Consider the following 22,579-nt stretch of genomic DNA (forward strand, 5'->3'; position numbering starts at 1 on the left):
GACACATAATATTAAATGAATGTGTAGGTTTATTGTGTTTTTTTTTTTAACATGTTTAAACATACTGCAAGAGGGACATGAGATGAGCAGTCAGAAAGAGTTTAACTGAGCTTTTAACTTTTTTTATTCATTTTTTATTTGCATTGGTTAAATCTGGTCTTTCTCAGGACAGTAGTAGAAAGATATCCTGCTGTTTATTCAGGGCTTAATCCAGGCCTGCAGTGACAGAAACAATCTGAAAGCAAGACCTCCCTCTTTATTCTCCTCCCCCTCCTCCTCCTCCTCCTCCTCCTCAATAGAGTGAGTGCATTTACCCACATTTCCTTCCTTATCCACGATGGATATAGTTACATTAGGTGAGCAGCAGGAGGAGGTGAAGTTGCCCTTCACTACAGTTATCCCCCCTTCCACCACTGTTTTCTGGGTGAGGCTTCCTTTGCCTTCCTGGATGAAGATGTTCTCAATCCCCGTGCCGTTTCCATCAGTGATGTTGAAAGCCACGTCCCAGTTAGACTTGGTGCAGTCAGAAGGACAGGCGGAATTTACACCCGTAATCTCACACACCGGAGGAGTGAAATCTGTCACCTGTTTGAAACGGAAAAAAAAGAATATAATAATTCATCAGAAATTCACACCAGATTTTAAAATCACTTCATCTTAAAGCAAAAGACACACCACTGCTTCGCCACCGAAGCTTAACATATCTACAGCTCTGGAAAAAAAATAAGAAACCATTTATAAATGATGAGCTTCTGATTGATTGATTTTACCAAACTGAAAACCTCTGGTACATAAACAAGAGGAAGACAGATGATCACAAGCCATCAAACCACCAAGCTGAACTGCTTTTACTTTTGCACCAGGAGTGGTATAAAGTTATCCAAAAGCAGTGTGTAAGACTGGTGGAGGAGAACATGCCAAGATGCATGAAAACTGTGATTAAAAACCAGGGTTTCTCATTTTCAGCAAATAAATGCTCTAAATGACAATATTTTATGTGGATTCTGAGAGAATTGTTGTGTGTAGTATATACTGTATATATATATATATATTTTGTTTTTTTCAGTTATCTCTATGTTAACTGGAGTATATGCTTGGTGTACTTCGTCATATGGGTTGGAATCATAGGTCATGTCAGGATACGGTATACAGTACGTTGCCCGTAATAATGATAATCACGATACTGTGATTCTGCGATACTCAATATATCACAAGACAAGAAATCTCTATGATACTTTACGGCATTTGTGTTACTGTATAGGATAAAATAATCCTAAACAATCAAACACCAGGAATTATGGATTTATTGGTGTCAGTCTCACAGAATTTAATAACCAATATTCACCACCACAGGTTTACCCTATTTATTTGATTAGCACCACCATGTGGAGTGATGAAGCAGTAACTTTAGTAACTCAAAGTGTTGACATAGTTGGGAAGTGTAGAGCTACTCTGTTTTAATAAAATACTGATATTATATATATATATCACATCATATATCAATATATCACAATTTCGATATATTGTCCCACCCCTTACTTCGTCCATCACTGTTATTTAGAGAAATTACCTTGGCGAGGACAGTTAGGCGGAGTATGGCGTAGTTTGAATCGAATCCCCCTGGAGCTTCAGCGGCGATGGTCAGAGTGATATCAGTTCCTGACTCAGTGTTTGCAGGTGGTTTCACAACCACTGTACCTGCAGCACTGACCCCAGTCACCAGGCTCACCCTGAAATCACAAATAGTGCTGTTATTTTACTGTTAGTCTGCTGTTAGTTTCTTTAGATTAGAACATTAAATATACACTATGAGGACAAAAGTATTGGTACACCTGTGTATTCATTGTTTTTATTTAAATTATGGTATTGGTATTAAAAAGAACAGTTTATTCTTCTTTTTTTGGAGTAACTGTATCTACTGTACAGGGAAGGCCCCTGCTATTGAGGATTCGATTGCAATTTCTGCTTTAGAAATTTTTTATTGGCAATAAAATATTATTCTCTACAGGGATTAGACAAGCTGCATCAGCAAAGGGTGCAACTTAAAATAGCTGAATTCAGCATTCATTAAAAGGGAAGTCAACAAACAGTTGTACATATTGTGTATTTTAAAGTGTATTTAGCATTTAGTAAATGCTAGAGCTATCAGTTTTAACTTCACAAGATGAAGAAGAATGATTTTGTCAATTAAATCAATGATTTATTAGGATTTATTAGATAAACTCAGTCTGGCTTACGATGTGCTATAGACAAGAGGAAAGCCTTTGTCATTTCTGGCACTGATAGTGTAGGTCCCGCTTTTTCCACTGGTTTTTACAGTAAAAGGCAGTTTGAAGGATTCTCCTGGTACCAGAGTGCTGTCTACTGTAGCCTGCAGAGAGACAGAGAGAGAGAAAGAGAGAGATAGATGACACGCAGCAAAATCTCAGTGTTATATAATATAATAATGTCATATTTTGCATAAACTGAAAAATGTATGTTTTGAGCCTACATTCTAGAAGACCTGAGCAATACAGAACTGAACCGAATATGGTGAAAAAAAGCATGTGGACTAAAGGCTGAGGTAGAGCAGTATTACAGAACTACAGGTTATACAGCGCTATGCAGTTCTTAGAAGTGCTGTAATGCACGCTTCATCAAAGTTACACAGTGCAGTTAGTAGCGTGCTGAGTCCGGATGAGCAACAATATACAGCTCTGGAAAAAATTAAGAGACCACTTCAGCTTCTGAATCAGTTTATCTGATTTTGCTATTTATAGGTTTATGTTTGAATAATTATACATATAGAATAATTATACATTATACAAATAGAAATATTATTCTATAAACTACAGACAACATTTCTCCCAAATTTCAAATAAAAATATTGTCATTTAAAGCGTTTATTTGCAGAAAATGAGAAATGGCTGAAATAACAAAAAAAAGATGCAGAGTTTTCAGACCTTAAATAATACAAAGAAAACAAATTCATATTCATAAGAGTTCAGAAATCAATATTTGGTGGAATAACCCTGTTTTTTTTTCATCTTGGCATGTTCTCTTCTCCACCAGTCTAACACACTGCTTTTAGATAACGTTATGCCACTCCTGGAGCAGAAATGCAAGCAGTTCAGTTTGGTTTGATGGCTTGTGATCATCCATCTTCCTCTTGATTATATTCCAGAGGTTTTCAATTTGGTAAAATCAAAGAAAAACATAATTTTTAAGTGGTCTCTTATTTTTTTCCAGAGCTGTATACGCTATTCTACCTATTACAGGTCAGTGGAGCGTCACAATAATTTTTAAGCTAATATTTTAAAGTAAAAATACTGCACAATGCTGCCAGTTTATTACTGACATAGTTTACAGGCCCTTTTTTACAGAGTAAAAAATCCGCAATAACACTCAATGGATTATGATGATTGTGATCTATAGTAGATAATTGTTTGTGATTATTTTGAGATTAAATTGTAGCTTTTATTTTCAAGTTCCACTGCACTCTAAGAAATATAAGTACAGATTTGTACTTAAAAGAGTACAAAGCTTGTCGCTGGGGCTGTACCTTATATTAAGGTTCAAAAAAGTACCTTTCAGTGAAAGTACTTTTTTGTACCCATGGTTTTTGTGCCAGTATAGATTATAAAGATTATAAACATTGCCATCAACTAAAAATGGCTCAAAAACTTGATGATACAAAATTGTCTGGCTTTCAAATAAAAAATGTGCAATTTAAATATATACTGTTCATTAGTACAGTGATGCAGAATACTGAATGTACCTTTTGGCTGGTTAAATGGTACAAATCTGTACTTATTGCTGTTAGAAATGACTTTGTACTTCAGAGGGAACAAATCTGACCCTGTAAAGACCAATATTGTACCTTTGAGGGTACAATTATAAAGAATGTACCTTCGAGTACAAAAAAGTACTCATATCGTACCTCTGTTTTTTAGAGTGTGTGATTTCTTAAGAGAAAACTAATAGTTTCTTTCCTATTAAAACAAATGTGCAGAAGTCAATCGAGATTGACTGGTACTTCACATACTAATAATAAGCTCATTAATATAAGCTCATTTTTAGAGTTGCAATGTGATTTTTTTTTTATTATAGTCTGTTATGAATTTTATTCGATTTTTGCATTTGGCTTATGCTACTGTATGCACACTATCTATTTTTGGAAAAATAATTATTTCAAATGATTTATCCCATTAATTTGGGGCAGAACATTTTTCTGTTACCTCATTACCACATGTAATGGGACAGACATGAGTATTCACATTTTTCATGTCCAATGGAAGCTAAAGAACGCTGCACTGACCTGCGGCATATGTTTTTTGGGGCCTCCAGTACTGAATGTGGATAAGTTATTTTCCTGTATGCCCACACAACTGTGTCCCAAAAAGATGTAAAACATGAGGCTGTGTGTACCTTGACAGTGATTTTAGACAGAGACATCTGAGTGGTGCTCTGTCTTTGGAATTTGCTGGAGGAAGCCTTCTCCTCTCCTTTCATCATGACCACGAATTCTCCTGCTGGAATCTTATCCACAGAAACCAAGAAGTCCCCACCTCCCATCTCCTGTATCTTTCCATCCACCACCTGAGAACCTGAAACCTCCACTAGAGCGATTTCCTTCACCGTCAGAGACTCTGCACCTTTCTGTGATGTTGCTGTTAGCAGCAGCTTAGTGGGAAGGCCTATGGTACAAAAAAAGAAGAAGCACATGTTGGTTTTATTATATTATACATCGTTCTGCTGTAATGTTAAATTATAGTTACATTCTAGTCTGGTCTAACATAGACAGTAGGTTCAAAATATGGATTCACATTTTATCATTTTGACATCTTTATCCCAAACTTTCACATACACAGTAGTAACAACGCAAAACATGCAATTTCAAATATATTTATACATATATTTTACTTTTTAGCTGTTTAATACTAAAATAAATTCACACTATTCTTATTTTTTACAACATATCGACCAGAGAAAGATGTATCTTCCCAATATGGCTTATTTTACTCCACTCTTGGATACACAGAGTACATTATTCATTGTATGACTTGTTGGACCAATGACTCATTCTGAAATCTAGTGAAAATTCCTGCATTTTTCAATATCACAATATGTACATATATTCTGCAAAAAATTATGAGTTTCTTTGATTTTACCAAATTGAAAACCTCTGGAATATAATCAAGAGGAAGATGGATGATCACAAGCCATCAAACCAAACTCAACTGCTTGAATTTTTGTTACCCAAAAGCAGTGTGTAAGACTGGTGGAGGAGAACATGCCAAAAACTGTGACTAAAAACCAGGGTTATTGCACAAATTACTGATTTCTGAACTCTTAAAACATTATGAATATGAACTTGTTTTTGAGGTCTGAAAGACCAGAGAACAGGAAAGTGATGTGTCAGTTAGTCAGATAGAGGTCAGTGTTGTGCTCAGTGTTGTAGGAGTGTCAGAGATATGAGATGTAGTTCATTTACAGGCAGCAGTAGATACTGTATCATATCTCTTCTCACCTGTCTGAGGGCGACCCTCGATCACAGCAAACCCTGGGTGAGGTCCTTTAAATTCCTCCACAAAGTTGTAAATGAATGTAATCGAACTTTGACCTGAAACACACACACACACACACACACACACACACACACACACACACACACACATATCATACCATTATGACACTATCTTGTTTTTTCACCACTCACTCTTATTTGTCATTTTTCAGCTCCACTGAGTATATACTATAATAACAGTCTGTTGTCCTGTATCTATTTCTCTGCATATTTTATTATCCTTCTTTATTCACCCTATTATTTAATGGTCAGGACCCCACAGGATTAAAAAACACAGAGCAGCTATTATTTGGGGCGTGGTGTTTAAGGTGTTAGTGTGTGTTATGCTGGTATGAATGTATCAGACACAGCAGTGCTGCTGGAGTTTTTAAACACCCCAGTGTCACTGCTGGACTGAGAATAGACATCAACCAAAATTATCAGCACACTGTGACCACTGATGAAGGATTAGAGGATGACTAACACAAACTGTGCATCAGTTTTAATCTGAAACGTTTTTTTTTATATTGTGTTAGAATAAAATCATTTACATTGATTTCCATTTCCACTGAAATAAAAAAAAAATCTTCTCTAAAGATGGCTATATTGGAAATCAAAGTTTGTTATCAAGTCATGTACAGTACTGCCAGTCAGCTGGTTAATAAGCTGGTAAACTGCTGGCTTTATTAATAATATATTTATCAATATGCTGCTCGGAACACGTTTGGTTTCTGACTTATCTATGAACTTACTTTAATAAAGAACTGAGCAGAAAAACTAGGTAGTGAGTAGGAACTTCTCAAGGAGAAGCTCACACACTTACACACACGCACAATAAAAAAAGATTTACATTCAATGTTTCATTTAAATACATGGTACTGTAGATCTGGGCTGGAGCTCACCAGTGACTTTGATAGTGTAGGCCGCTTTGGAATCCATGTTGATGGTCCACAGGCCAGTCTCTGTGGCAGAGTTGAACTGAAGGCGCCACAGGTTTCCTACAGTCTGAATCTTGGCAAGAGATCCAGAAGCAACACTATTAGACTGAGACACACCTGAAAAACACACCAGAATAACACCAGGTTACAGCTGTTTTTCAGTATTGTAATTTTATGACAATTATGAAAATTTCAGATGAATGCCCTTCCTTGTTGTCTTGTATCCCAGCGTTGCTCTGCTAATACATTAAAGCAACATTGTGTAGCATTATTACCTTTAAAATGCAACAATTATTAAGCTCAACCAACTTGTAAATGGAAGAATAGTTTCGCTATGATTGCCATTCTAGGCTCAGCATGATGCTAACTGCACTATATAACATTGGTAAAACAAGCAAGACAATGGTCACAAGAAAAGTGTCAGCCGGGTAATATTTGTATTTGCTTCTTTCCCTTTCATTGATGATTCTGTATCTCTCAGCTTGTCCAGAAATGCATGTGTAAAGAGTGTCCTTTATGGGTGGCTCCAAGGGTAATACCATTGCTCACAAAAGGCTGTTTTTTTGTTTCTCTCTCACCTGAGGGGCTTTTCAGGGTGAATTTGAGTGAATCTCCGGTGATGTAGGCGGTGACTTTGGAAAGTGATGAATCCAGCAGGAAGGAGAAACTCTCCACACTGCCTGTTTTCCTGGCCCGCTGCAGAATCGTCACCTGAGATATAGAGAGGACTTATGCATATACAGTGCATGTACAGACTATATAGATTATTCTTCAGATCTTTTATTACCAGTGCTGACAGTAAAATAACACAAGAAACAGCTTCACTGGACAAATGTCCACACTGGATAGCACTGTGCTGTAGGGTATATAGAGTAAGGCCATCCTAGCCACTGATTGTGACTCCTGATCACACATACAGTTGTGGTCAAAAGTTTACATACACTTGTAAAAAAACATAATGTTATGGCTGTCTTGAGTTTTCAATAAGTTCTACAACTCTTATTTTTCTGTGATAGAGTGATCGGAACACATACATGTTTGTCACAAAAAACAGTCATAAAATTTGGTTCTTTCTTAAATTTATTATGGGTCTGCTGAAAATGTCACCAAATCTGCTGGGTCAAAAATATACATACAGCAACATTAGTATTTGGTTACATGTCCCTTGGCCATTTTCACGGCAACTAGGCGCTTTTGGTAGCCATCCACAAGCTCCTGGCAAGCTTCAGGTCGAATGTTTGACCACTCTTCTTGACAGAATTGGTGCAGTTCAGCTAAATGTGATGGTTTTCTTGCATGAACCCGTTTCTTTAGCACTGTCCACATGTTCTCAATGGGGTTTAAGTCAGGACTTTGGGAAGGCCATTCTAAAACCTTAATTCTAGCCTGGTTTAGCCATTCCTTTACCACTTTTGATGTGTGTTTTGGGTCATTGTCTTGTTGGAACACCCAACTGCGCCCAAGACCCAACCTTCGGGCTGATGGTTTTAAGTTTTCCTGCAGAATTTGGAGGTAATCCTCCTTCTTCATTATCCCATTTACTTTCTGCAAAGAACCAGTTCCACTGGCAGCAAAACATCCCCAGAGCATAATACTACCACCACCATGCTTGACAGTAGGCATGGTGTTCCTGGGATTAAAGGCCTCACCTTTTCTCCTCCAAACATATTGCTGGGTGTTGTGGCCAAACAGCTCAATTTTTGTTTCGTCTGACCAGAGAACTTTCCTCCAGAAGGTTTTATCTTTGTCCATGTGATCAGCAGCAAACTTCAGCCGAGTCTTAAGGTGCCTTTTCTGGAGCAAGGGCTTCTTTCTTGCACGGCAGCCTCTCAGTCCATGGCGATGTAAAACACGCTTGACTGTGGAGACTGACACCTGTGTTCCATCAGCTTCCAAATCCTTGCAGACCTGCTTCTTGGTGATTCTTGGTTGACTCTTGACCATCCTGACCAATCTCCTCTCGGCAGCATGTGATAGCTTGCGTTTTCTTCCTGATCGTGGCAGTGACACAACTGTTCCATGCACTTTATACTTGCGTATAATTGTCTGCACAGTTGCTCTTGGGACCTGTAGCTGCTTTGAAATGGCTCCAAGTGACTTCCCTGACTTGTTCAAGTCAATAATTCGCTTTTTCAGATCCACACTGAGTTCCTTTGACTTTCCCATTGTAGCTTTTGTAGCTGAGTCTAATCACTGGGTCAAATGAGCCCTATTTAAATGGGCTCATGAGAAGTCAACAGCTGTAGTCAATCAGAATCACTTACAAGAAGTGAAGAGGCCATGACATGAAGCTAATTTGATTGACACAACTCGCTACATCACCAAAATTGACACATTTTGTTGCTGTATGTATATTTTTGACCCAGCAGATTTGGTGACATTTTCAGCAGACCCATAATAAATTTATGAAAGAACCAAATTTTATGACTGTTTTTTGTGACAAACATGTATGTGTTCCGATCACTCTATCACAGAAAAATAAGAGTTGTAGAACTTATTGAAAACTCAAGACAGCCATAACATTATGTTTTTTTACTTTGTATGTAAACTTTTGACCACAACTGTAGCTATGGCATTCCTGGAAACAGTGGCGCAAAAAGGGGGTATGCAGCCTATGCAGGGGAATAGGGGCACTGCACTAGAGGGGGTGCCTAATGAAAGCCCCCCAAAAAATTCTCAGGAAAAACAGCCAATCAGCTTCCTGGTTTTGCGGAGCGCAGTGGGCTAGTAATGACAGGACTACTACCACCGCCCCCCGTTGATGATTTTAAAACGTATCTCCCCCCCGCTGATGATTTTGAAACGTATCTCTCTCTTTTGAAAATGCATTCAGTGTCTAGCACCAATAAGATGTCCTACCAGAGCTGATGTGGAGGTATCAATGATGATATCAGTGGCCTTTGGCAGTTCAGCCTTGGACACCCTAATAGCTTGACCTCCAGAGGCCAAAGCCAAGTTAGAATACAGCTCGAAATCTGAACTGCCAGTTGATCTCCGTGATCTCGTTCCGGACGTCTTAAAAAAGTTCACCTAAGTGTAAATAAACAGGTAGAAGATGAGATAAATAGCAAACTAATCACAATGATAGAAAAATGAGTCTTCTTATATTTATGTGAAATGTACAGTGGTAATACACAATACCAATACCAGTAGTTTGCTTCTGTACTCACAGTTTTAAATGTGATAAAAATCTATCTATTTAGATAGCAAATGGTAACATTGTCAATCAGTTCATTAGGGTGTGGCCAGTAGATGCAAATAGTAATTGTTCAGCAGTTGTTGGTTGTAACTAATTCTATTTACTTAACTGCTACATTCTGAATCATATCATTTATTTGGGCTAAATTGTCATTTAGGAAGAGAAGAGGTGCTTACTGTAGACTTGGTGCTGGCAATGAGGGCAAAGACAGTTTTTTCTAAGTGTGTATCTTTAGCTGGAGCGTCGGTAAAAACATAGATCTCAGAAGAAGTGGGAGCTGCAGTCAGAGCCAGCTGAGAGACAGACAGAAGAGAGAGAGAGAGAGAGAGAGAGAGAGAGAGAGAGAGAGAGAGAGAGAGAGAGAAAGAGAGAGAGAGAGAGAATATTATCAAGAACAGGCCAGCTATGTCATATTTATAATTAAGAAGTCCATAGGAGTCCCTCCTCCACACCTGCAGTCCAGACATGCACATCTCTGGTGCATCCCCGCCCCCGTTCGCACCAAGCTTTGAGATCTCTGCCTTCATCTTATTTGGGTCAGTGGTCCTTATAACTGGTCCAAAATCTACAAAAGAACAGATTTAACAACAAATTTACTCATTGGTTGTTGCCCATAAAATGTGAGGTTCACTAGCAATTCTCTCAAATACACTGAAAATGAGATGCCACTAAAACTGATGAAAATGTTTGTATTTTGCAACTAAATTGCAATAAATCTATTAAAATTAAGCATGAGAATGTATTTTTAATAATTTCATAAGGAAAGCACATTATGATTTAAATGTATGAATAATTTTACTGAACAATTACTCTATACAATTACCTCAAGTCAAATGCATGTATTCAGTCCATTTCAATTAAATAAAATAAAACAGGAAGATGATAAACCCCATGCCTAACTACCTGGTGTTATACATTGGGCTCTTTCTAATCCCCTATACTCTACTCTCCCACTCACTCACCTTTAACTACACGACAATAACAAGATCCTGCACCTAACAGCTAGGTTGCTGAGGAGAACACATTTGAAGGCAGGTAGAAGGCATTTGGACTATACTTATCTACCCTGGTGAAAAAATATATACTTAATTGTACTTAAAATATGCTGTAAATATACTAAACAGATTTATGTACTTACTTAAAATATATTAAAAGTACATTAACTTTTATCAAATGTTTGAACATAAACTTTGATCATACTTTTAAAAAGTAATAGAATTAAAAAATATATAATACTATAAAGTACACTTATACATGAATGTAATTCAATATACTTCTAAAATTATTTCCAAATATACATTTGTACATTTTTTATATGTTAAAAATAATAAAAGTTACAGAAGTTCACTTAAAGTACAATGTATCATGTAACTTTAAAAAAAAGTAAATTAAAATACTACAACTAATTTTAAAAAATTTATGTGAATTTGTAACACGCTACAAATTGTAGTACAGCATATTAAAATTTATTTTTATAACCAACAAAGTATACTAGACGTGTGCTACTTACAAAAGACAGGAACAAGAATCATGTTTGTCTTCTAATGTAAATATATATTTAACATCACTTTTTAGTACATTTCTAATATACCTTGTGTATAATAGTGATACAGTTGTAATATATTATACTTTTGCTGTAAGCATATTTAAAATATGGGGTTACATGCAGGAAGTAGTATGTTTAAATGTTACTTAAGTATATTTAAAATAGTTCCATTTTAGTACAGTTAAGTACACTTAGCACAATTTAAGTAAGAAATTTATACTATTTTATACAATTAAAGTATAATAAGTACAAAAAAGTTGTTCCAAGTATACGTTAATCTACTTTTTTATCATTAGAGCATACGTGGACTTTTGAAAGGAACAGTGCACAGATTAAGTGACTTTATGAAAGTGAAGATATGTCAGACTACCTCAGATGTGTCTGAAACAGTATTCCAGACAGTTCAGGAAGGGAGAAAGATGGCTGTTGTTTAGGCAGCACTATGTCTCTAAAATGTCTCTGGAAGTGTGAGTTCAATACCTGGATCATTGAACGGGACCAGGATGTATTCTGAAGGTTCATCAGGGGTCCCTTTCTTACTGTCAATGATGTTGTGTGCAACTCGTTTAGCCTCAGCGATGTCGTCAGCCATGCTGCCTGTTGTGTCAATCACAAAGCACAGAATAACAAAACGAGTGATACCCATAAACCTGGGAGAGAGAGAGAGAAAGAGAGAGAGAGTTATTGAGTTATTGTTATTGAGTTATTACTGTTAATGTGATCTTTACATGATACTTTTCAACAGCATCAGTTACTTAAAGCTCACAGGAAGTACATGTCATTTATGTTGCTTAATGTGACATTGTGAAGTATTGCTTTTGAAACTTTCATGAAACAGGAAATTCAAACTGTACCAACATTTGATAACATCATTGTTCAACCAAGTCATATCATTTAGTAATCTCTTTAAATTATTCAGAAATAACTATAAAATATATTTGTAGTAATTACTAAATAACTAAATTACTAAAATAATCTACTACTCTAAATAAATATAACATAAAATAAATACAAATAATACAGAAACTGATATTGATTATCCAGTACAATCTATATATGGTTTAGTAACTACTATAAGTTTTCGGTAACCTCTAAAAATTATCACATAACTACTATAGTTTATCCAATAACATCTATAACTCATTCAATAACTACATTAGCTTATCCAATGACAATAATGATCCAGTAAATTCCCTAAATTCTCCAGTAATGTCTATAAATTCTCCAGTAACCTCTATATATGGTCTAGTAACTACTATACATTTTCTAGTAATATCTATAAATAATCTTATAATTCCTATAAAGGATTCAATAATTGTTACAATTGATCCAGTAATACTATGGCACCTACAGCTCTGGGACAAAAAACAGAGACTCCTTCAAAATGATGATTTTTTTTTTATTTTACCAAACTGAAATATTATCAAGTGGAAGATGGATGATCACAAGCTATCAAACCAAGCTGAACTGCTTTGAATTTTGCACCAGGAGTAAAGGCATAACGTTATCTAAAAGCAGTGTGAAAGACTGGTGGAGGAGAACATGCCAAGATGCATGAACACTGTTAAAATCCATCCAGGGTTATTTCACCAAATATTGATTTCTGCACTTTTAAAACTTTATGAATATGAACTAGGTTTTTTGCATTATTTGAGGTCTGAAAGCTCTGCATATTTTTTGTTATTTAAGCTATTTCTCATTTTCTGCAAATAATTATTTCCAGAGCTGTATATGAAACATATTCGGTTGTCAAAGTTAGACATTCAATTTAATTAAAATATATTTGTTTGGCGCTTTTTTATGTTGTAACAAAGAAGCTTAACAGAGATACGGGGACAAGTCTCTTATGAGTAAACACTATGCTGATAATGCCCACAGTATAATGGAAAAACTACCTCACATTAGAGGAAGAAACCTTGAGAGGAATCAAGACTCAGTAAGAGGAACCCATCCTCCTCTGGTCAATCCGGATACAGCAAAAACAAGAAATGAAAGTGGTGCCCTGCTGGAGTTTCAGTATTTACAAATAAAAAGTTCTATATGCCGTCACACACACCAGTGCTGTTCCTGTCCCCTACCTCAGATATTCCTGATTTCCCACCGCCGCTACAATGTTGTCCAGCAGCTCAACGGAGGCCTGAGTGGCCAGAGCAACAGCTGCCTTGTGCAGTTCTGCATTATGGCTCAGCAGTTCATCTTTACTGATCCCACCCCGAGGCATCTGCTTACTGCTCAGGTCAGTAGCCCCACCGTGACTGCATTTACCTGAACACATAAACACACAGAGATCAACTGCATTTACCTGAACACATAAACACACAGAGATCAACTGCATTTACCTGAACACATAAATACACAGAGATCAACTGCATTTACCTGAACACATAAACACACAGAGATCAACTGCATTTACCTGAACACATAAATACACAGATATCAACTGCATTTACCTGAACACATAAATACACAGAGATCAACTGCATTTACCTGAACACATAAACACACAGAGATCAACTGCATTTACCTGAACACATAAACACACAGAGATCAACTGCATTTACCTGAACACATAAACACACAGAGATCAACTGCATTTACCTGAATGCAAAGTGGATTAAAAAGTTAGATTTGGCGGCGCCGAGTGGTCCAGCGGTCTAAAGCGCTGCCACTATGAGTGGGAACAAATTAAGTAATTGTAATTAGGTAATATTGTATGCAAAAATGAAGTAAAGTTTAATAAAAGAAAGGATTGACCGAAGTTTAGTGCCCTTATTTACTCTATGTAACATTTAAATCCGAGTTAAAGTTACTTAAATTTATCTGAAATTAAATTTACTTAAAAAAAGCAAATGCAGAACATTTTTTTTCCAGTGTAGACACTCAGACAATACATGTAGTAAACACAATGTTATTAATGTGCAGCTGTTCCTAAAATAATTTGTAATTTGTAATGAAAATGTAGTCCTGTGATATAACTGGGCAAATGTGCCTAAAAGTAGACGTGGAAGACTTCAGCATGGTAAAGTACAGTAGTTAAAGGAAGACTAGTACCCAGCTATATATAAGCAGCAAGCACATTCTGAACACATCAATAATTTCTTAATGTTATACAGTTTCAATCAATAACATAACATGAATCAAATTGTAATACCTTGTAAAATCATGTTATGAATGCACATTATCTACAGCAGCATTGGTGTTTGATTATTGAACAGCAGTAAAGGCATTCTGATTCAGCAGACTGGTAGTGTATGAAGGGCTGTTAGTTTGTTTTTAGTTAAGTGTGTGTCTGTGTGTGTGTGTGTGTGTGTGTGTCTGTGTGTGATAAACTGACCTTTGGGTTTGTTTGAAGAGGTCAGGTTGATGTATCCAGATGTGAGTTTCTTCCTGCGTAAAATAGTGGACGTCAGCTGGTTTGGACAAGTTCCACTGGCACAATCACGGCAGGTTGCCATGTTCGGAGCTGAACACACAAACACACACACACACACACACACACAAAAAGTTCTTCCATTTACATGTAAAACACAGGAGCTAGTAATAATAGCATGGCCGTTGTTTGTGTGTGTGTAATGATGTAAACTGCATTTTAATGCTTATACATGTTTATTATGTGGGGTGTGTTATTTTGTTCCTCTTCTTTAATTACCTGCGACATTGTCGATGGTGAGGTCACGTCTGAGAAGGTTGGGGTATGTTTTTTTGTTTCCCAGCTCAACCCAGTTACTGTGGCTGTAAAAATCCTGAAAGAATTTTTCATATTGTAATATTTCTTATTGTTTCAATTGCATCAGTACATGGCATCAAATATATACTTTATCGAAACATGGGCACACTAAACTCCAACACATTTAATCTCAAAATAACAATGCTCAACAAAACTAAAACTAAAAATGATTCCTTCTAACAAAATACAAATTCCAAACAAACCCTAAACCATTGCCGGAGCACTCTTTTCCCAAATACTTTAAAATCACAAAACATAACAGGACTTCCCTGTATTTTTACAGACAAAAAAATTTAATTACTTATTTACTTGCATACTTTCTTGCAGTTCTAAACTGTATTCAAGTGTTTAAAAACAATATTTGTGTTTTTATTCATTTCAGTGTTATCAAGAAGGAATTGCACCACTTTTTATATATAATTTAATACATATTTAAATAGACCATAATAGCAAGTGCTCACTTTTAATGAAGTCTAAATCATTATAACATGAGTTACAAGGATTTTTCATGATTTAAACTTTTAGGATGTTTTAGATTTAATCCTGCTGCTGCTATTAGCAGTTAAATTACCAACAAAATGAGAAAGCCATGTGGCAGCCATGCATATGTTATGATTTACTTAAATCACAAAATCATAAAATATAACAGTACTTATCTGTATTTGCACATAACAACAGTGCTTTTTTGCACTGAATTAGAAACAGAAATTAATGCTATTTTTAACTAAGTACACTTAACATTGCATGATTAGTTTTGTTAAAATTACTTGTTAAAAGCTAATAAAACATGTTATAATTTATATAATTAATCTACTACATTTACACACACACATTTTTTTTTACATAAAATCATGACATATTTCACTGAACAGTTTATTCTTGTCATTATTAAATGGTTTTCCAGAAGCAATTTTTTAAAAAGAAAACGCTGTTTTGGCAATCCCCTTTAGAAGAACTTAATATTTAGGGTTTTTTTAATGGAAATTTCTAGATAATTTCTAGATGTTCCATGTGCACATGCATAATCTCAAATATTAAAAACTGTACATCGTAAAAAAGACAGACAACTTATTTCATCTCTTTCATTCTTTGTATCAGAGGAGGTGCTGTGTAAGTGGAAAGGAAACTGATATTAGCCAACTTGTTGTGAAACAGCATTTTTTTTTAAAGATAATCATCACGTTGAGAGTCCTTTCTCATTTACAACTATATCAAACAGTAATGCTAACTCATGTCGATTCACTGCTGTCACTCTGAAGCAATTTACACCACGTCTACAAAAGCACCTGTGAAATACTGAGGGGTGTCTGTCACTACAGATAACACTCACAGTGCTTAGAAATAGTTAACAAAAACTTAACAAAAATGTACAAATATTCTTAACATCTGAACAGTTAAATTGAAAGCATTTTCTCAATGAGACACTATTATTTATGTAGTTTTTTTTTTTGCTTTTATTGGCTAAATGAGACCTTTTTTATTTTATTATTTTATCTTAAAGAGTATTTGTCATTATATTACAAACAAACATTTTTGCCTAAATATGCAGAACATTTTTTTAAAAAATCAACTTTGAAGTAATAAACTGTAAAATTTTAATCTTTATAAATAATAATATCTAACAGTATATGATGCAGTGTCTGTCTATTTAATATTTTAGAAGGTATGACTTTTATTGCCTCATATGACTTGAAAAATACCTTATATAGCTGCAGCAAATGGGAAAATAAAGAGGTGAGCATGGTCCTGGATATTTATGCTAAGCCCTGGATTTTATTCACACTCCTGCTGTTGGGGTGAAGGGTGGTAGACTTTTTTGGATTTTAGGACAGAACCACAGCTTGTTTTGCTTTATCTTGTCATTTCATGTTATCTTCTTGTCCTAAATAACATTTCTTATCTGGACTATGTTTCAGATATCAGCTGTCATTGTTAACGTGGATTGTACCAGGTTAGGATTGCTAATGATACGAGTTGATAAAAATGCATTATTCAGTATTTTGTGAATTAAACACCATGGAAACGTGTCCACAGACAGAGGTTGTGCAGTACAGTGTGCATGGCTGATTTAATTAAGACACAAATAGATAGAAGTGCTGATAAACTGTATAATACTACTGCTTTCGGGGGTGGGGGGGGGGGGGGGTTCAGCAGTCTAAAGCACTACCACTATGATAGGTAGATTGCTGGTTCCAATCCCGTTCAGGTAGCTTGCCATCTACTGCCAGAGCCCTAAGAAAGCACAATTAGCTCTGAGTGGGTAGATGGTGCTCTTTCTCCCCACATCACTCCTAAGGTGATGTCTATCAGCACAAGGCGTCTGTGAGCTGATGTATCAGAACCGAGTCGCTGCGCTTTTCTTCCGAGTGTGCTGTGATGCTACTCGGCAATGCTGCATCAGCAGCAGTTTGAAAAGAGAAGATAGCTGACATGTGCTAGTCTTCACCATTCTGGTGTTGGGGCATCACTAGTGATAGGGGGAGTTCTAATGAGTGGGTTGGGTAATTGGCCGTGTAAAATGGGGTTATAATTACTTAAAAATTCAAACATCCGAGCTCAAATGGATTGTTACCCAACCCCCGGTGATGCTACAGTATTTCAATTGGTAAATAATCTTTTATAACTGGAAGAGTCTTTAGCTTCTCACCTGAAGAGTGTGCAGGACTCTGCCCAGTGCTTCTCTGGCAGCCTGGAAGTTTTCTTTGCGAATGTTGTTTTTTACGGTGGCCATGCCCTGCGTGATCAGAGTGCGTCCCTGAATGAAAGTCTCACTGTTGAAGTGATGAGGATCACTGCTCATGAAGTCTCGGTCCACCAGGCTGTTCTGTAGGTAGATCTGATTCAGGGCTTCATGAAACTTAGCTGCAGAGACTGTACCGGTGGATGTACCGAGACATGCCCGCAGTATCTCCTCCACTGAGGAACCCTGTAATACACACACAATCAGAGAGAGAGAGAGAGAGAGAGAGAGAGAGAGAGAGAGAGAGAGAGAGAGAGAAGAATAGTGAATAAAAGGGTATAGATATATTATTAACTTTAATTTTTAATGTTGGTTTGTTTTAGCTGTTTTTTTTTACATTTCTTTTTTTCTTTATTTTCTTTATTTTCTTTTATTATTTATAGGTATTGCTTATTTATATTTTTTTAAATGTGGTTTTATTCATTCATCTGTAATTGAATTTTTATTAGTTCTATTACCTTTTTTTTACCTATGATTTTATGATTCCTACTCTTAAATTATTATTTCTACCTTATTTGTTTATATCTTAATACATTTTAAAAAGGTTTTCCTTTTTTTTAAAATAATTCTTATACCTTATTAAAATGCTGTTTTTTATGTTTTTTATTACTCATTTTATTCTATCTACTTTTTTGTTGTTGTTGTTTTTGTCAATCCCTTCCCAATGTAATTGCTCAGCTGCATTGTAAATAAGGGCCACCCTCATGGTACTCCGAGTTTAAAGGGGACATGAAACATTTCAGTTTGTACAAGTTTTCTAAGGGATTAAATATAATGGAATTTATTTTGGGGGGGATTTTTTATATAAAATGTTTACACACTAAATTATAATATATTTATGTTTGTTATGTTTGAGCTAGGGCGCCGCCATGTTGCCCGTGCAGCACTGGTGACGTCACGAGGTTGGTTGGTTTAAGATCCCAGGCATATAGCTAGAGGAGAAGCGCTTATTGTTTGTGGAGATTATGGATGAAGATGAAGCTGAACTAGGCTAACATGGAGCATTTACTCAGAGATCCTTCCTGTATAAACCTGAGCAGAACTTTTCAGATGCTTTTCTGAGAGCGAGGGGTTTTGGGAGTGTTTATTCTCTCTCTACGTGGAGCCATGCAGAAACCCTGCAGCGCGTCCACAGCAGGTACTACCATCCAGTTAACCAGCTAGTTTATATACATTTAGCTATTTAACATGCAAAGTCCAGAGTCTATTAAGACTGAATGAAACGAACATGATTTAAGTGGATATTGAAACACCACGGCGCTGTTTGGTTGATAAATCGTTCAGTTTAGAAGTTAGAAAGCTTACTGGGTAGCTTTATCTAGTTAGTGTTAGCTAGTTAGCTAGCGTTGGCTAGCTATAATAAGATAGCTAGCTAAGTAGCTAACGCTAGCTATGTTCTCTTTAAATTGTCATTTTATCTAGACTTTCGGTAACGGTACCTCTCGCTGCTCTGCTGGGTGAGCGCGTTGTTTGGCTCGTTCCGTTTGGCTCGTACAGCTGCCGCTCTCATAGTAACGTTACCCATTCGGACGGTCTGTACATCCCAGCTGATCAGCTGAGGAAAAATAAAACGGAGGAAAAAAGCCTCGGACTGCAGCTTATTTATCCGGCGCTAATGCTCCTGACTCAAACCCCTCTCCTTCACATAGTCCTGGTCTAGAAAGTGCTCGTCACTAACCCCTAGCATTACAGCTAACCGGAGGATTCTCACGCTTCAGCGCTGCGAGCCCCCGCTGAAGGTATGAAAGTGAAAGTGAATATTTCTCATTCCTCACCCTATTAAATTTCACCACCCCCAGTATTACTACACACAGGGACAATACAAAAGTGCCCCCCCGCTCTGCATTGATTTTTGGTTTGGATTTTATGATCTATTGAGGATCTAAATTACGGTATTCTCATAGATTATAGTAGTGAGGCGTTCGAGAACCAACCTCGTGACGTCACCTTCAGCGCTGGGACAAGATGGCGCTGCCCTTACTTAAAAAAATGACATTTAGATTGCTTATTATTTTAATTCCGCTTCACTGACAACTGTTAAACTTATAAAATTTGTTAGAGTGAAAATACATCTTGTGAATTATACTAAATACTTGAAGTGTTTCATGTCCACTTTAAGCAAAGGTTAATATGCACCTGTGCACATTATACAACCAGTACAAAGACCCTTACCGTTGGGTTGAACGTTCTGCCTGCTGACACAGCCTCAGCTTTACACACTTCATTGATCTTCTTCATCACTGCATTTTTGGTGATAGTCACATGTGTGTTACCTTTAGTTCCAACTGGCAAAAATGCCTGAGCTCTGGAGAGCAGCACTCCCAGAGTGATAACACACACTGCTGACCACATCTCCAGCTAAACGAGAGGAAAAAAACACAAGCTGTTACAATAGAAGTTGTTGAACATGTTTAGTAAATATGTGACAAATGAAATCACAAATCACACAGACTCTTGTACAATATGCCTGCATAGATCATTCAGGAGATTAAATAACTATGAGCCAACTGCACCACTGTAAACTGCTGCAAATGAACAGCTGAACACACTTGGAGGAGAACACTAACTGCCAGTTTTGATGCATCAACTATAAGACATCTAACACATAGACCACCATGATGCCATCTCCATACCAGGGTTTGGTGGGCCTCCACTGTTGGGCACTTGAGTAAGGTCCTTGACACTGATTTACTCACTTACTAGTGTGTATATGTTTACTGCTTGCACAAGTATGATGTATACGGTTGTTTTGTCTTGTCACTGTTAATGGGCAAGTCCTTGAAAGCACCACATTTAAAAGCATTAAGTACAGACTAACAGATGTTTGTTGGAGTGAAACAATTAATAAAAATTCTTATTGTTAATTTAATTTTAAAAGATATTTTGGGACTAAATAATTGTTTAATTTTTTTTTCTTTTAACTCTCACTTGAATATGTTCTCCTCTGCTCTGCTTACACAGCTTGCAAAGAACCCACAGGCTCAGATTGGTCACAACTGCGGTTAGAAGCGGTTGGAATTGTGGGTAAATGTGGGCTACTGAGTAACTATATAGGGGTCTTTGCTGAAGGGCACATAAAGGGCACTTTTTTAAAGATATCTTATATTTAAAGAGTGCATTTAACAAATATTATCTTACAGAAAGCCTTTTGCCCTGTTGATTAACAATCAACCATATAATAAATTACAAATAAAAACTGCAAGAATCAATCAAGCAAAAACTTATATTTTCAAAAATTAAATGCAAAAAAGTGCCATACAGAAATTAAGAAATGAAAAAATAACTACTGCAAATACAGACTAATTGCATAACTGACAGCATATAATATATCTCTTCAAAGCAGTTTATAATAATAATAATAATAATAATAATAATAATAATCATAATAATAATAAACGTGAAACTAATACATTTGCTGTATAAATTTGAAATGTAATGCAATTTTTTGTACCTTCAGCTCGAACTCTCAGTCTCCTCTGGATACACCTGGTCTTCTGTTGGATGCACCAGAGTATATTTAACTGAATCTATGCTTAGATATATATACATACAGGCAGGCAGGATGTGAGGTGGTGGTGGTGATAATCACACTTGGGCCATTATGAACCGTTTAGCCTTACAGTGATGATTCTGCAGAGATATGTAATGTTGTAATCACAGTTATCAGACTTTGCAGGGATGAATTGTCACAATAACAGGAAACACAAGGTGTTCTTCTTTTCTCTTTATTTCTCTGTTGGAGAGATCTGTAGACTTTTGTTATGCCTGGTTCACAGTACACAGTTTTGGCTCAGTTTTTCAAACGCCAACAGTTTTTCGTTAATTGCTGACAAAAACTCTGCTCAGAGGCAAATCGAGGAGCTCTCGTGCTGTCACGTACTGTGAACTACTAAAAAGACTCTTGCCAACTGATCACCGACGAGTTGCAGACGCCCGGCAAGTATTTAACATGTTTAATATCTGACTCAGTCAGCGACTAGAAGTCAGGAGCAGCAGCTACATATGGGCCAATGGGATCAAAGAAAGAGAACCACGGGTCAAAAACACAACAGAGCCGTTTATGGAGAGTCTGAACACTTCCTGTCCGCCTGTTATATCAGTAAATAACTGTTAAACTGTAGAGGGAGCTCATGAGTGAATCCTCTATGAATGGCGGTAAGTGGAGCTAAAAGCAGTGTTGTGCCAGTTCACAGCTTTTCTGAACTTGTTCAAGTTCAGTTCATACATGCTCAAAGTGAACAGTTCACGTTCAAAGTTCACAATTTTAATTCTGAACTAGTTCAAAGTTCAGTTCATTTGACTTTTTTCGTGAGATATTCAAATAAATACTTTTTTTCACACTACAAGCTAGAAATCACTATACGTTCTTTGAAACTGCTCATTGTAGACATTTTGTAACAAGGAGGAGGAGGCAGGATGTAAGCGCAAGTCAGGTTTATTCTCCATATTTACAAAATAAACTAACAAAACACTAAGAAGAACTATAAAGAAAAAGGTTACTGAAACAAACACTATACACCAGAAGATAAACTAAAAGACTGAAACAAACAGGCCAAAATAACAAAGAAACTAACTACATAAAGCAAACCTGGAAAACTGAAGACAAAAACACAACAGGTCTGAGGCTAAACAAAACATTAAAACACGATCTGGAAAGATTAACAGGACACGGTCAAACAAAAAGCGCGACCGAGAACAATGGATCACATGAGGCATTTATACACAGGCACACACTAGGGACACCTGTGGAAGTAATGAGGGGGCGGAGTTACAAATGAGACACAAGGTGACAACACTAATGGCTTGGGCAGGGCTAGGGCGGGGCTAGGGCGGAGACAGAACAATAACAAAACAATGCCATGTGCTCAAAAAAGCACATGGCTG

At 36.5% G+C, this 22,579-nt stretch overlaps 1 protein-coding gene across 1 annotated transcript; it reads right to left on the reverse strand.

The window, feature by feature from the left end:
* Positions 1–54: 54 nt before the first annotated feature.
* On the reverse strand, positions 55–21,303 carry LOC103035882 (von Willebrand factor A domain-containing protein 7). The gene is made up of 17 exons (XM_007256065.3): positions 21,147–21,303; positions 19,868–20,053; positions 17,603–17,881; positions 14,878–14,971; positions 14,563–14,691; positions 13,307–13,493; positions 11,709–11,878; positions 10,135–10,247; positions 9,859–9,975; positions 9,343–9,513; positions 7,062–7,194; positions 6,448–6,600; positions 5,510–5,602; positions 4,408–4,676; positions 2,238–2,371; positions 1,571–1,730; positions 55–585 (listed from the first exon to the last, which is right to left on the reverse strand). Exons 2-17 carry the CDS (start codon positions 20,045–20,047, stop codon positions 199–201), a joined length of 2,769 nt encoding a protein of 922 aa, XP_007256127.3. The 5' UTR covers positions 20,048–20,053; positions 21,147–21,303; the 3' UTR covers positions 55–198.
* Positions 21,304–22,579: the final 1,276 nt, after the last annotated feature.

This window comes from Astyanax mexicanus, chromosome 7 (assembly GCF_023375975.1).
Source record: "Astyanax mexicanus isolate ESR-SI-001 chromosome 7, AstMex3_surface, whole genome shotgun sequence".
Lineage (NCBI taxonomy): Eukaryota > Metazoa > Chordata > Actinopteri > Characiformes > Acestrorhamphidae > Astyanax > Astyanax mexicanus.